Source organism: Passer montanus, unplaced genomic scaffold (assembly GCF_014805655.1).
Source record: "Passer montanus isolate IOZ18808 unplaced genomic scaffold, ASM1480565v1 scaffold2, whole genome shotgun sequence".
Taxonomy (NCBI): domain Eukaryota; kingdom Metazoa; phylum Chordata; class Aves; order Passeriformes; family Passeridae; genus Passer; species Passer montanus.
The window spans coordinates 24,062,486-24,075,650 of NW_024366591.1; the positions used below are offsets into that span (position 1 = coordinate 24,062,486).

Below are 13,165 nucleotides of genomic sequence, written 5' to 3' on the forward strand. Positions count from 1 at the left end.
GTCTTAGAAGCTAAGCCACAAGATTTAAAAATTAACTCATCACCGTCAAGCAGCGTGCTTTCTGCCACAGAGAAATTCAAAGCTCTGGCACAGATTCAGGATGGCAAAGGCAAGGCCTCCAGTAGAGACATAAAGAAATTCTCTGTCAAGTTTCAGACCGAGGCTGGTGCTAAACCATGGCTTTGCCAGAGTGCCACAAATGCAGAGACTCATAACAACTAGATAGGAAGTTAACAAACTTGACGCACATCTGCAAGAAGGGCTGGAAAGAGATCTGGGGACCTACATGCCCATCAGCCTGACCTTGGTTCCAGGGAAGGTCATGGAGTAGGTCATCTTGAATGCAATCACATGACATGTGCAAGACAACCAAGGGATCATCCCAATCAGCATGGGCTTAAAAAAGGCAGATCCTGCTTGACCAATCTCTTTTTATGAAAGGCTGTGGATGTTGTTTACCTAGACTTCAGTAAAGCCTTTGACACCATTTCCTACAGCATTCTCCCAGAAAACCTGGCTGTTCATGGTTGGGTGGGTGGATGGATGGCTGAGTCCAGAGTGATGGTGAATGGATTTACACCTAGCTGGTGGCTGGTCATGAGTGGTGCTCCCCAAGACTCAGTACTGGGACCCTTCTGTTTAACATCTTCACTGATAACTTGCATGAGGGGATCAAGTGCACCCTCAATCAGTTCATAGCACCAAGTTAGGTGGGAATGCCAATCTGCTGTAGGGGCAGCAAGGCTCTGCAGAGGGATCTGAACAGGCTGGACTGATGGGCCAAGGCCAATAACAATAAAATGAAGTGCTGAATCTGGCACTTGAGTCACAGCAACCCCATGTAACCCTTCAGGTTTAGGGCACAATGCCTGGGAAGATGCCTGATGGAAAGCACCTGGGGGTGCTGGTCACAGCAGCTGAACATGAGCCAGCTGTGCCCAGGTGGCCAAGAAGGCTGATGGCATCCTGGCCCCTATCAGCCATAGCGTGGCCAGAAGGACCAGGCAGGGATCATCTCCCCTGTGCTCAGAACTGGTAAGGCCATGAATCACAGCCATAGCGTGGCCAGAAGGACCAGGCAGGGAACATCTCCCCTGTGCTCAGAATTGGTAAGGCCATGAATCATGTGTTCAGCTCTGGGCCACTCACTACAAGAAAGACACTTAGATGCAAGAGGGTGTTTAGAGAAGAGCAACTAAGCTGGTGAAGGGTTTGCAACACAAGTCCTATGAGGAGTGGCTGAGTGAGCTGGGGTTGTTTAATCAAGAGAAAAGGAGGCTCAGGAGTGACCTTATCACTCTCTACAACTGCCTGAAAGGAGGGTATAGCCAGGTGGGGGTCAGCCTTTCCCCCAGGTAACAAGTGAAAGGATGAGAGGAAAACAGCTTGAAGTTGTATCAGGGGAGTTTTTGGGTATCAGAAAAACTTCCTCACCAAAAAGTTTATGAAGCACCAGAATAGGCTGCTCAGAGAAGTGGTTACTGTCCTTGGAAGAATTTAGATGTGTGGATGTGGCACTTAGTGACATAGTTTCACAGTGGACTTGGCAGTGCTAGGTTAATGGCTGGACTCGACGATATTAGAGGTCTTACCCAACCAGAATGATTCTGATTCTGTGACTGTCAGCCATGCCTATGTACCTTATGGATATGACCAAAAGGCAGTTCTGCTTTCTTCTGATCAGTAGATCAGTCTGGAGTTTTGGGGTGACTCGAAACTCTTTCTTCTTACTGTATTTCTTTCATTTCAGTAAATTAAAAACAGAGAGAACTAAACATGCAGTAAATGGCAACATAAATTTGACACATGTTGTGGCTAAGGAGGAATACAATAATTTGCAATGGTATCCTCTAGAATCTGTTTCCAGGCTTCCATAATTATTCCAAGTTTGTCCGTGGTCTCCATAGCAGCCTTTCCTGAGGCTCAAGCCTGGTGTGGTGACTCACAGTGGTTCAGCAAAGGACTCAACTCCTTTCCAGGGAGTCTGAGTCACAGGATGCCAAACCTGGACTGGTTTCCTGTAATATAGAGGTTCCTGAGCTATGGTAGACGTACCACTCATGGTACACAAGCCACCTCAGCATGGTGCTCCAACACCTCCCAGGCATTGCCGCAAGGTATGCGAGGGTAAGTAGAAAATGTTGCTGCTGCTGGCAAACAAACACAAATATTTGGAAACTTGTGCTTGAATAAGTTGTTGGACTCTTATTGCCTGTGCCCCTGAACTCCTCAGAAGAGCAAAAACAGTTTACCACAGCCCAGCAGTAAAAGTGCTGAATATAGAGCTCACCATGAGCCCTGGGCTGGTTTCCCAAGCTCATTAGTGGTGCTGCTGTGGGCACAGAGTGTTACAGCAGCTGCCCTGTGACCCTGCAGCACTAGAAGTTCCTTACGGTGCTCTTATTCCTGAGCATCCACTCTGGAATGGTACATTGGGCAAGTCCTTCTGGCACAGGTACCTCCTCAGCAACAAGCTTGAGCTTTGCAGCAGACTTTGAAAAAAGGGAGGTCAGAAATGAGATCTTTGCCTCTTAGATTAGCATCCTAACCACAGAATCACAGATTGAGGCTTCCTTTTATACTTCTTTCTGACTTCTGGTCCCCATGAATCTCATTTTCCTGGAAAAGTGGGTGCCTTCCCATGCAGCAGACGGGTAGCTCCTTCCAACTTGCTGAGTATGGTTTATAACCTTGTATTTAAAGGGATAATTTTGTACTTTGAATCTGCTCAGACTAAGGAAAGGCAGGAGCCCAGGCCACCCACTCACCGGATGACACAGGGCAGCCGCTGGCAGGTGCTTTTAGCAGACAGCTGTTGTGCACTAGGCTGGACACAGTGGTTTAGTGTTTTCGGGACGCACTGAGAAGAGATTTACAAGAACAGTCCTGTCTGAAATACCAACAGTTAGATCTCGGTTTATTTTCTTTAAACATGGGAGGTCCTGAGGTAAACAAGAGCAAGAAACTCCAGAATATTAGTCAAGCAAATTACCTCTCAGTTACTGACAGTAGCAACCAGTGACACAAGTCTGCACCACCAAAAGACCTGTCAATGCACAACTCTACTTGTCTTGTGACACATTTCACTTCTAGGCACATCCAGACCAGTGAGCTGAAGTCTGCTCTTCCCCTGCCTTTTTCACTTGAAAGAAGGCCACACTACACAGCAAAGCAGTTACATTGAGTAATACTGACACCCATGTCACATGTCACCTTTCAGCTTTACCTACTGAAAATGCTTAGTGGAACTCTGTCATGGTTTAGCAATGGTATTCCCCAATTTAGTGTTCCCACTGAAACACTCCAAATCACATGCTGCTTGCTTATTCTCTGATTCCTTCCCCTCTCCCCTCATCCCTGCAGCAGGATGGAGAGGAGAATTAGAGGCACAAAAGGTAAAGATGGCAGGTTGAGATAAGAACAATTTGCTGGAAACAACGAGATAAGAAAGCAAACAGTAACAACGATATTAGCATGACTGCAGAAGACAGGCCAGTGATTCCGAAGGTGAGTGCTCCCCACCACCAGCCAGCAGGAAGGAAGCCAACCTCCCTCCAGGCCCTTGTGCCTGCTGTGAGGTGTTATGGAATAACCTCATGGTCCTGGCCATGCCTCTTGGCTACTGCAAAAATTAACCCTGTCCTGGATGGAACCAGGACAAGCTCTGATATCATACACCAGCTGAAACAAAAAACATTTTACATCCAGCAAATGAAGCTGTCAAGTTTTTCTGAACTGAGTTTGCTGGTGACTGTAGGATGCTCCTTGGGTCCCATCAGGCTTCAAAAACAGAACCGAGTATCTGTCATCCTGGGGTAGCACTAGCCACAGGACACCAGGACTAGCACCAGCATTTACTCATATGTTCTGACACCACCATTACAAATGTCTTTAAAAACCAAAGAAGAAATTAAATCAGCAGAAATATTTACACTAACATTAAATGACAATAACTCTCTTCATTGTCAATTTGACTTGTCAATTTCGGGCAAAGACACATCCCAAACACCTCTTAGCTCCTGCCCTGTCTTGATGACCATAATAGCTTTCACAACTGCTCTCCATTCCAAAATCAAAGGTCAAACCAGAAGTCACATGCTTGAAGACACACTGGTTCCATTTTTATCCAGCAGCTAGGCTGGCCCTGCCTCCTAATGGAAACTGGCATCACCTTAAGATGTCAACATATCTATTTGTATTCAGGAGACAGTACCAGTTGTAAAAAAAAAACCAAAAAACAACACCACAATAAAAAAACAACAACAACAGCACAAAAACCACCTTAATACCTCGATGATCTTTCTCCCTACTCTCCTCTCCTAATAATAAATGTAATTAACATTACAGCTGGAGAAATTATCTTCCAATTCATGGAGAAAAGAATGAAGGAACTCCCATCCTCCCCCCAAAAAAGTGAAATTGTGCTCTATAACTGCACCTGTGGTAGCATTTGGTACAGGAAAGGGTCACAAACAGCATAGAACTTCTGATGGGTTTATTGGTCACAGGCAACATTACAAAGCAGTTACACTGAATAATGCTGTCACAGTCCTATTGTAATGTGAGGTTGCTACAACACATTTAGATTTCACACAGTGAAACTACTTGAAAAATAAAAAAAATCATGCTTGTAACATAAGATCAAGAAAATATGTTGGTTAAAAGAAAAAATGGTCCCAGAACTTCAGCCCACTCAAACTGAAGTTAATGGAAAAGCTTCCTCTGACTTCAGCAGGCTCTGAATCCAGCCTTCAACATGTCCTGGCCAAGCTATAAGGTCAAATGCCTCTGCTCAGTTACAGGCTCTTTGTCCTTCTGACATACTTGTGCGTGATGTATTTTCTCCTTTTTAAATGAGAAGACCTTAAATGTGAAATTGGCTATGCTGAATTTTATACATAACAGAGCCAATTTTGGGTCATCAGCTTTAGAGAGTGGGAAAATTACAAAGGTGATAATATGTGTACTGGAAAAGGAGGGAGTTCCTACACTCCTGAGTGCCTGTAGCAGCTGTTTGTGTAGCCTGAAAGTTTCCAAGAAAGGTCATTACATGCTTCTTCAGAATTTGCATCTCTGACAGCATCTGCATTCAAAAATGGGATTTTAAAACCACAGCTGACAAAAACATGTACCAAACAGAGAAACACAGCTTTACTTCAATAAAGCAAAATTTTTCATCAAGTTTAGCTTGAAGTAAGATAATTACTTCTGGGAGCTCAGACATATTCCTGACATAATTTCTTCCCATTTACAGGGTGACTTAATGCATCCTACACCCAGTCGTTCTGAGGATGCATGTACAGCACATGCATCTAATTCTCCTTCGGTGTTGGAGCCATCAGAGGGCAGCAACATACCAAAGCTTCCCAGCCCACGGAATTCCTGTAGCTAGGCATCTCTTCCTTGTGGGGGAAGGTTTAGTTACCAGTTATACTGACCCCAGTATAGCTTCTTGCACCATAACACTGCATTGTTTTATGACACCAAAAGCTCAGAGTGCAATTCACACTTCAAGGAAACAGTGAGAAGAGTGCTGTTGCTTGGTCACCAAGAATGTATCTCTTTCCCAGAAGTGTATTTGCTAATTGTCTGCATTTTTAAAGTAGAATGCTGATCATAAACTATGCTTTATAAAATTCTCCCTCTCCAGTGCATATCAAAGATAACATTTGTGTTCGTGTCTATGACTATGATGACCAAATGATGTTAGCATGGTAACGGACATGGTTCCACCACATCCAAGTGGGAATGACAGGCGCTGCCATTCTGTGTCACAAGCATAGTCCATCAGGAGTCCCTGAGATACAAATATGGCACCCACTCTCCTCTCTACTGGCAATTTGGTCAAGAGTTCTCAATAAAAGTTCCAGCTTATTTTTTAAAAAAAAGTTTCGTTAATTAAAAAAAGTCTATTTACAAATCAGTTGTGACATGAATAACAACATTCCATAGGAAAAATCAGACTGTCTCAAAAGTTGGCAAATATGTTTTTAACTGTAAAATGTCAGATATTGGCTGTTTTCTGTCTTGATAGAAGCTGAGTCCAGTAAGTAATTCTATATCTCTGATCCGAGCCGTATGAAACTTCATTCTCTCTTCAACCCATGTGGACTCAGACTTGCCATCCTATTGGAACAGAAGAGGAAAAAAAAGGGGCTGTAAAACTTTTTTTTTTCTCCTGAGATGCATTTAATCTACTAAAAAGAGACATTTTGATGTTTTATAAAGGCAGAAATCAGTAACTGTTGGCAAGCATTTAACAATGTGCAAGGATTATACATAGTTAGAAGCCTGTCTGAATTTAGTTCTTGCTGTTACCTCCTCATACAAAACCAGTAGCTGCACCAGTTGGTGATAATGGGGAATGGCAAGTTAGGTCTGGCATTTATCTACCATCAGTATGATAAAAAGATTTCTGAAAGCTGTGTCTGACTCCGATTCCTTGCTGCAGGATTGGTCTACACACTTTTCACACTTTTTTTCTGGTGTATATGGACTGTAGTTAAGTGTGTTCTCACCACAATGCCAAGGTACCTGAACTAGAAGCAACCAGGGCTCTTCAGGAACATTTGTGTCTTCTCCTTCTGGGAATGCATTTGGCCTTAGCACTGACCTTTTGTTATGGGTGATTCTTCTTAGAAGCTCTTCATCCTTCTCAGCTGTTGACTGAATAGTTGCTTTACAGAAGTCTATGTATGTATCACATTCATGCTCTCTGCATACTCTGACTCCACTCTGCTAGCTCTAAGCATTGCTCTTTGAACACATCCATTTTTGCATTTGATCATATTCACAGACTTTGACGTAATTCTGTTCGCAAAAATATTGTCTTCTCTCTCAAGATGAGCATGTAGACTGTACCATTTTCAAAGGTTTTAACCAGTTAATCACTGATATCCAACAAAACAAGCTCCAGCCTGACTTCAGATGTTTATGGGGGCCAAACAGACTACTTACTGCACAGCTTTCACTGTTGTCCTCTCTGTGAGGTACGATGAAAGACAAGGCATCTAGAGACCCTTCACACTCCAGAGGAGTTTCAGAAGTATTTTTACAGCTAGTCAGCATAATGAAGAAGTGAGTTGGAACTGGAACTTCTGAATTACCAAGGTATCTGAAATACAAAAGATCTTTCTGTAAAGCCACCAAATCATCCTTGCACAAAGATCAAATGACAACATTCAGCTAATATTCAATTTTATGAATGCACCTATTTTGTTCAAAGAAAGCTTAGGTCTGGAAGGAAAATTCCAGATTACTGTTTTGAAAATCAGATTTAGCTTGTAGACTAAATAACAAGTTTGATGAGGTATAACAAATTGATTTGCCATAAAAATGCATAAATCTCCAGAGGCGATGAAGAGTTCAGCCCAAGTGCAGGAATCTCTCTGCCTGCTAGCTTGAGCCAATTTTGCTAACTGGTGTTACCCACAACTCATAGTAGAACACTGCCAGCTCAGGAAGTATCAACCACGCCACCAGGGATAAGCCCTTGCCTTGTCCTCTCCTACAGAGGCAATGGCAATGTCCTAAGTTTTCAGGCTGGTAGACATCATCCCACATGCAACAGCTTCTCTTAAACTCCACCTTCAGTTTTAGCATGACACATTCTGAAGGTGCATTTTTCTCTTTAGGCTTGCTGCTTCTTTTTGAACTTACTTTTCTCCTTAGGACCTTTTGAGTGTCTTTCTGAAGAAGATAATTAACAGATCAGTATTGGAGGAAAGAAACAAAGGATTAGAATGTGAAAGGTTCTCACCTTTTCAACTTTTCTGGAGTATCGTAGAGCCCATCAGAGTCATAATCAAACACCGGACCACTGACTACATTGACACCATTCCTGGCTGCAGCATATTCAGGCAGCAGGTGTTGATGGAAGTAGTTCCATAACACTGAAACACAGTAATGGGATCAGGAAACAATCTTCACAATAGAAGCTGCTAATACAATTCCACTGAGTATTCAGTGGAGTATAGACAGACATGATGAGCTAGGAAAACAAATTCTACAGGTGTTTGCTGTTTTTTAAGGTTGCATAAAACTGAGCAGCAGCATCCACTGCACCATGTCCTGACATATATAACCTATATAATATTTTAAAATACAATTAAGAATTGAACAGTATTCCATTACAAAACAGGATATCTTTTTTTTTCCTAGGAGAAGTATCACAATTCTCCTTCTTTTTCACCAGGAATATGCTTATTTTCTCTCAGCCAACCATCTCATATTTCCTCTCTCCCAGGAACCAGGGGTCATGTGCATGATTTGGAATACCAGCAGTCTTCTATTCAACTATGGACATAAAACAAGCATACAAATGAAATACCTTTAAATGCAGGATACATTGGTACAATGTTGCTGGTAAGCAAGGCATCATAGTGAGGTTTCTTTGCATCTGTCATAAAATCTGAAACAAAAAAAGGACAATTAATTACATTGACCTGTTACTTTAAACTTGCATTTCCGTGTTTAAATGCAGGATACATTGGTACAATGTTGCTGGTAAGCAAGGCATCATAGTGAGGTTTCTTTTCATCTGTCATAAAATCTGAAACAAAAAAAAGGACAATTAATTACATTGATTTGTTACTTTAAACTTGCATTTCCGTACTTTTAGTGATCAGTGTAGTAACATTGAGATGGAGCTGACCTAACTTCATTTTCCAAAACTGATATGGGTCTAAGTGCTGACTTCAGTACCTGCCAAACTACATCTAAAATAAATAATCTTAACAGCAACAGCAATTACACTTGTCAGATACAGAGTTGGCAAATTTAATGAGATTTAAAAATATCAGGACAGGCTTCTGAATTGTGGGGAGAGAAATAAAATTCATGGGTGTCAGGCCAACTTTCCCTGACTGTAGAATCTGTTGGAACTTTGCAAACTGTATTTGATGTGGATGTTTAAATAACCTGCTACTTGGTATTCAATGCAGTAGAGTCAATAAAAATACTTCCATATCAGGTCAGCAACAGTTCACAAACAATTTATCCACATTTACAGAGTGAATTTACAATTTATCAGCTTGCTGGACTTCACTCAATGTCTACATGTCCCTCCCAGTTTCTTCTGTGAGGTGCCACTTTAGAAGCATGTTAAGTGTCAAACTTCTGGGAAGTACTAAGTAACCTTGGACAACCCACCAACTGCTGAAACATCTAAAATGTTTTCCTTTCTCATATGCTGAAGTGAACTGCAACAATTCAGCAAGTACTGTTTCATATTCCGATCAGGTACCAAGAATACCTAAAAAAGACTACACCTGCTGCATTACAAATCATGTACATCAGACATGCTGTACAATGAAGACAAAATACTTACTTGGAGGGGCAAGAAATCCATAAGTTAGGTGAGGATGATTGTTGTAAAACAAACAGGTCTGGTTATGATTCTGTGAAATACGAACATCTTTGTGTAAACAGCTGGAGGCAGCTCCTATAGAAGAAACCCATTGGTCCTATTGAACAAGAAGAAAGTATCATTGTGAAAGCTGACTTAGAATAATTCTCTCGAGAGACCGTAGAACTCTCAATATTTGGTTGCAGCTGCCTTTAAGAGTGTGAAGGGCTTAACTAAGATGCAAGAATTGTTCCTCTTATGTCAGTGGAAAACAAGCCCTTCCATCCACTTCATATACCTTGGAAATAAAGTGAACACAACTGCAGCATTTTAATCAATTATAACATCTTCTAAAAGAGACTCAAGAGGTCCCCATTAAAGACAACCTCATTTACTGACAGATAGGCAGACTCACATAATTGAAAAATAGATGTGTGGGCCACTTGTTAGAGTAACTGGTTGCTTTATGCCTCTACCCTAAAAATATTTAGGATCAAGTAAATCTTGCCAGAGTTTAGCTAAATTTAATTATAACAGTCATTATTTAAAAGGTATGATTCCCAGATAATCAAATTTAAAAGTATTCTCTACTATCCCAAGCATGATCTGGCTCCTAAATTTTCTCTGAACATGAAAGGCCAACTTGAAAAAACTTTTATTCATCAGATCACTACTCTACACTGAACAGATGTAACTTAAGCATAAGGATCAGGACCACAAAGACCAGCTTTATTTTCACTGATCTCTCTTTTTCCCTAGTCGAGATTATATTCTGAGAGAAGGATCATATCAGGGCATAAACAGCTCAAGATGGTCCTGAGATTACTTTTCAAAAGGATCCTGCCACATTACAAACTGCTTTAAGACTATGAAACCCACACTGAGTCCAGTTTTTAAGGACAGCACTGACAGACTGCTGTGGCAGACCTATGCTACCAGTGCAGTCTCCTAGGAGTTCTGTACCAATGGCAATGGACTCCTCACTTCCTGATGGATCTGCTCAATCGAGAGGCAAAACTGTTTCACTTTGAGAAATGGAAGAGTCCAAGCCAATCCTTATTGGCATAGCAAACCTCACACAAATTTCCACTTTATATCTTATGTGGTTCAACTTAGTTCCCTGGGAGATAATAGCAGACCCATTTCAGCTGGAAAAAGACCTCTAAGATAATTGAGTCCAGTCGTTGACTGACCATCAACTTGTCAACTAGACTGTAAGACTAATTGCCAAATCCAGTCCTTTCCCAAACACCTCTATGGATGGTGACTCCACCACCATGGTGACTCTTATCATGAGCAGATATAAGAAGGCTTCAGGAATAACTGACACTCTAGATTTTTACTTTTTAAGGCTGCTTCTAATCTTTCTTCCCATACTTACATCTCTGCCAACAGTGTACGCGCTCCACAGAGCCATCCTGTAGTCCCTGCTGTACCCGCTCACGTAGCGGTAATGGTAAAGGAGGCAGTAATTATGTTTTTTCTGCAGAACCCTGGGCCGTCCATAGGGTAAATTAAGTTCCTCTGTCTTCTCAACTACAACAGAAATAGTGCTTATTGCTTCTCAATTAATACTGGTTGTTATGTACCCTCTTCTTTTATACACCTAAGGCTGCCTCAATTTTCAATAGCCAAGCAAACAGAAGCCACAGAAATGGGACAAAAAATTGTCATTATTTTATCAAAGGCATAGTTTCTATGCTAAGGCAATACATTAAGTGATGAAGCCAGTATAAAGAAATAATTTAAACTTATACTGTAAAATTAAGCTTATATTTAAACCAAAACCTTTTGCTGCTAAAAACAGGATAAATTCAAGTAGCAAAGTTAAAGTCTTTGTTGACTTTGTGTTTCAATTTAAAAATGTGGAATCTGCATTTATGTAACATTTAGATGGGAGAGAAACAAATTCTAGTGATTTGAAATTACTAGTTCAGTAGAAACACGTTGTATGTAAAAATGCATTCAAAGACTAGGAAATACAGAGATCTAAATAAACAATACAGTGAAGTATTGGATTGGATTTTCAGCTGTGCAAGGACTCACTACTTTGCCTTTGAAAATTCAAGTATTTTCAATCATTACATGACTAAAATTATCAAGAAGGTGTTAAAGTGTATCTTCCATTAAATATGTCCTTACCATCCACAAATAAATATGCAGTTTTAAGGCTAATGTGTTACATAGGGAAAGAAATTGAGCAATGAATGTGCAGGGTTTTTTCCACAGTACCAAAAAATATGAAGATTATGACAGATACTTCTCCACCCATGAGGGAAAAAAAAATCATATTTTTTTCATTAAAGTAAAAATGCAGTTACAAATTTTTGTCCTTACAAACTGTCAAGTTGCAACAATCAATGCGAAAACACGCAAACTGAAGTAACTAATAAACTCTATACAGTCTTAAGACACTTCCAGGCTGCTTACTAGAATTCTTTGATCTGTGAAATGCTTTAATATCTGACTAGATCTTAATCAATACAATTCATAATGAAATTATTACTGTTAAAACAGTGTTATACCAGGTCTCACTGATAATTCAAGACAAAATCCTGCTGCTTCAAAAATAGAGCCTTAAGTTCCTATTTCTACAAAAGAGAACTGAAATATGTTATTGTATCTGGCCTTGTCAAATTTCTTCAAAGCCAGGATAAGCAAAGCCCCCGGAGATACTCAGAATCTGTTTCAGCAAAACCCCTGGCACACTTTGGAGAAAACACATTGTATCATTCTAACTGGATTTGATTTTGTTGGTCTCATGAGTGTTACAATACTCAAAGACTTATTTTAAAAGGGTTCTGGGACACGTTTTAAAATGATGACCTGCCATTAGTGGAAAACATTCAAGAAAACTCTATCCCACTCTTTGTTTCAGAATAAACTACGCAAATCAACAGAAGCCTTGAATTAGCTCTGGATAAGCAGCAAATACTGGACCCTGTCAGTAACTGGCATTTATGTCCAGTTCTTAACAATAGCGAGTTATAGTGGGGTGTTGCCAAATACAGCTTATTTGCATAAAACCTCCAAGGTTTCATGAACACACACACACACAAGGCAAGGTCTCCATCAGCTTATTTCTGGTAGCCTAACCTTCTTGATGTCATCTATTAAGGCATTAGCACCTGGGACTAGTTCCATTTTGACTTACAGTTTTCATTATTTACTTGTTGTTTTACCTGTTTCATGCTCAAAATAGTTTATTTTGTTTTATGACTCGTGAACCCATCCACAGCCTTGCAAACTGCAGCTTAAACATGGCACGTGTATGTCCAGTGAATGGAAACAAAGCATAAGTAAAAGTAGTAACAACTCAAGACCACATAACAAACATGTAAAAAACACCTTATGCCTCATTAATAGTATGCTGCCATTATGGGTATCATTATTTGCATTGATTTGCTGTCAGGTACTTTCCCCATACAACACTCTTGCTTCCCATTCTGGAATGCTCATTACTTCAGCACTAGAGAAGTCAAAAGTAACAGATAACATATGCCATAAAGACACACGTATAAGGATACACATTTACCTGAGAACAAATGGTTCAGGAGGACTGTATTCAAAAACATGAGAATCATAGAATGGTATGGGCTGTAAGAGACCAAAAACACCATCTAGTTTCAACCACCCTGTCAAGATCAGGGACATCTTCCACTAGACCAGGTTGTTCAAAGCCCCATCCAACCTGGCCTTTAACATTTCCAGGGGTGAGGCATCCACAAATTCTCCAGGCAGGACTATAGCTCCAGCCAGTATTGAAAAGAATTTTCACATAATTTACTTAAGAGTTGCTCAGAAGTTTAAAAGCATAAA

General features: G+C 40.6%; 1 protein-coding gene across 4 annotated transcripts in view; it reads right to left on the reverse strand.

Moving 5' to 3' along the window:
- Positions 1–4,478: 4,478 nt before the first annotated feature.
- LOC120501497 (ectonucleotide pyrophosphatase/phosphodiesterase family member 1-like) overlaps positions 4,479–13,165 on the reverse strand; it is a 52,451-nt gene continuing 43,764 nt past the window's right edge. For all 4 annotated transcript variants that reach the window (XM_039707836.1, XM_039707835.1, XM_039707838.1 and 1 more), the window contains 6 exons: positions 10,728–10,882; positions 9,329–9,464; positions 8,330–8,410; positions 7,760–7,892; positions 6,958–7,114; positions 4,479–6,126 (listed from right to left, as the gene is read on the reverse strand). In XM_039707836.1, the coding sequence (XP_039563770.1) occupies positions 5,959–6,126; positions 6,958–7,114; positions 7,760–7,892; positions 8,330–8,410; positions 9,329–9,464; positions 10,728–10,882 (830 nt within the window). In that variant the 3' untranslated portion in view covers positions 4,479–5,958. The remainder of the gene's footprint in view (positions 6,127–6,957; positions 7,115–7,759; positions 7,893–8,329; positions 8,411–9,328; positions 9,465–10,727; positions 10,883–13,165) is intronic.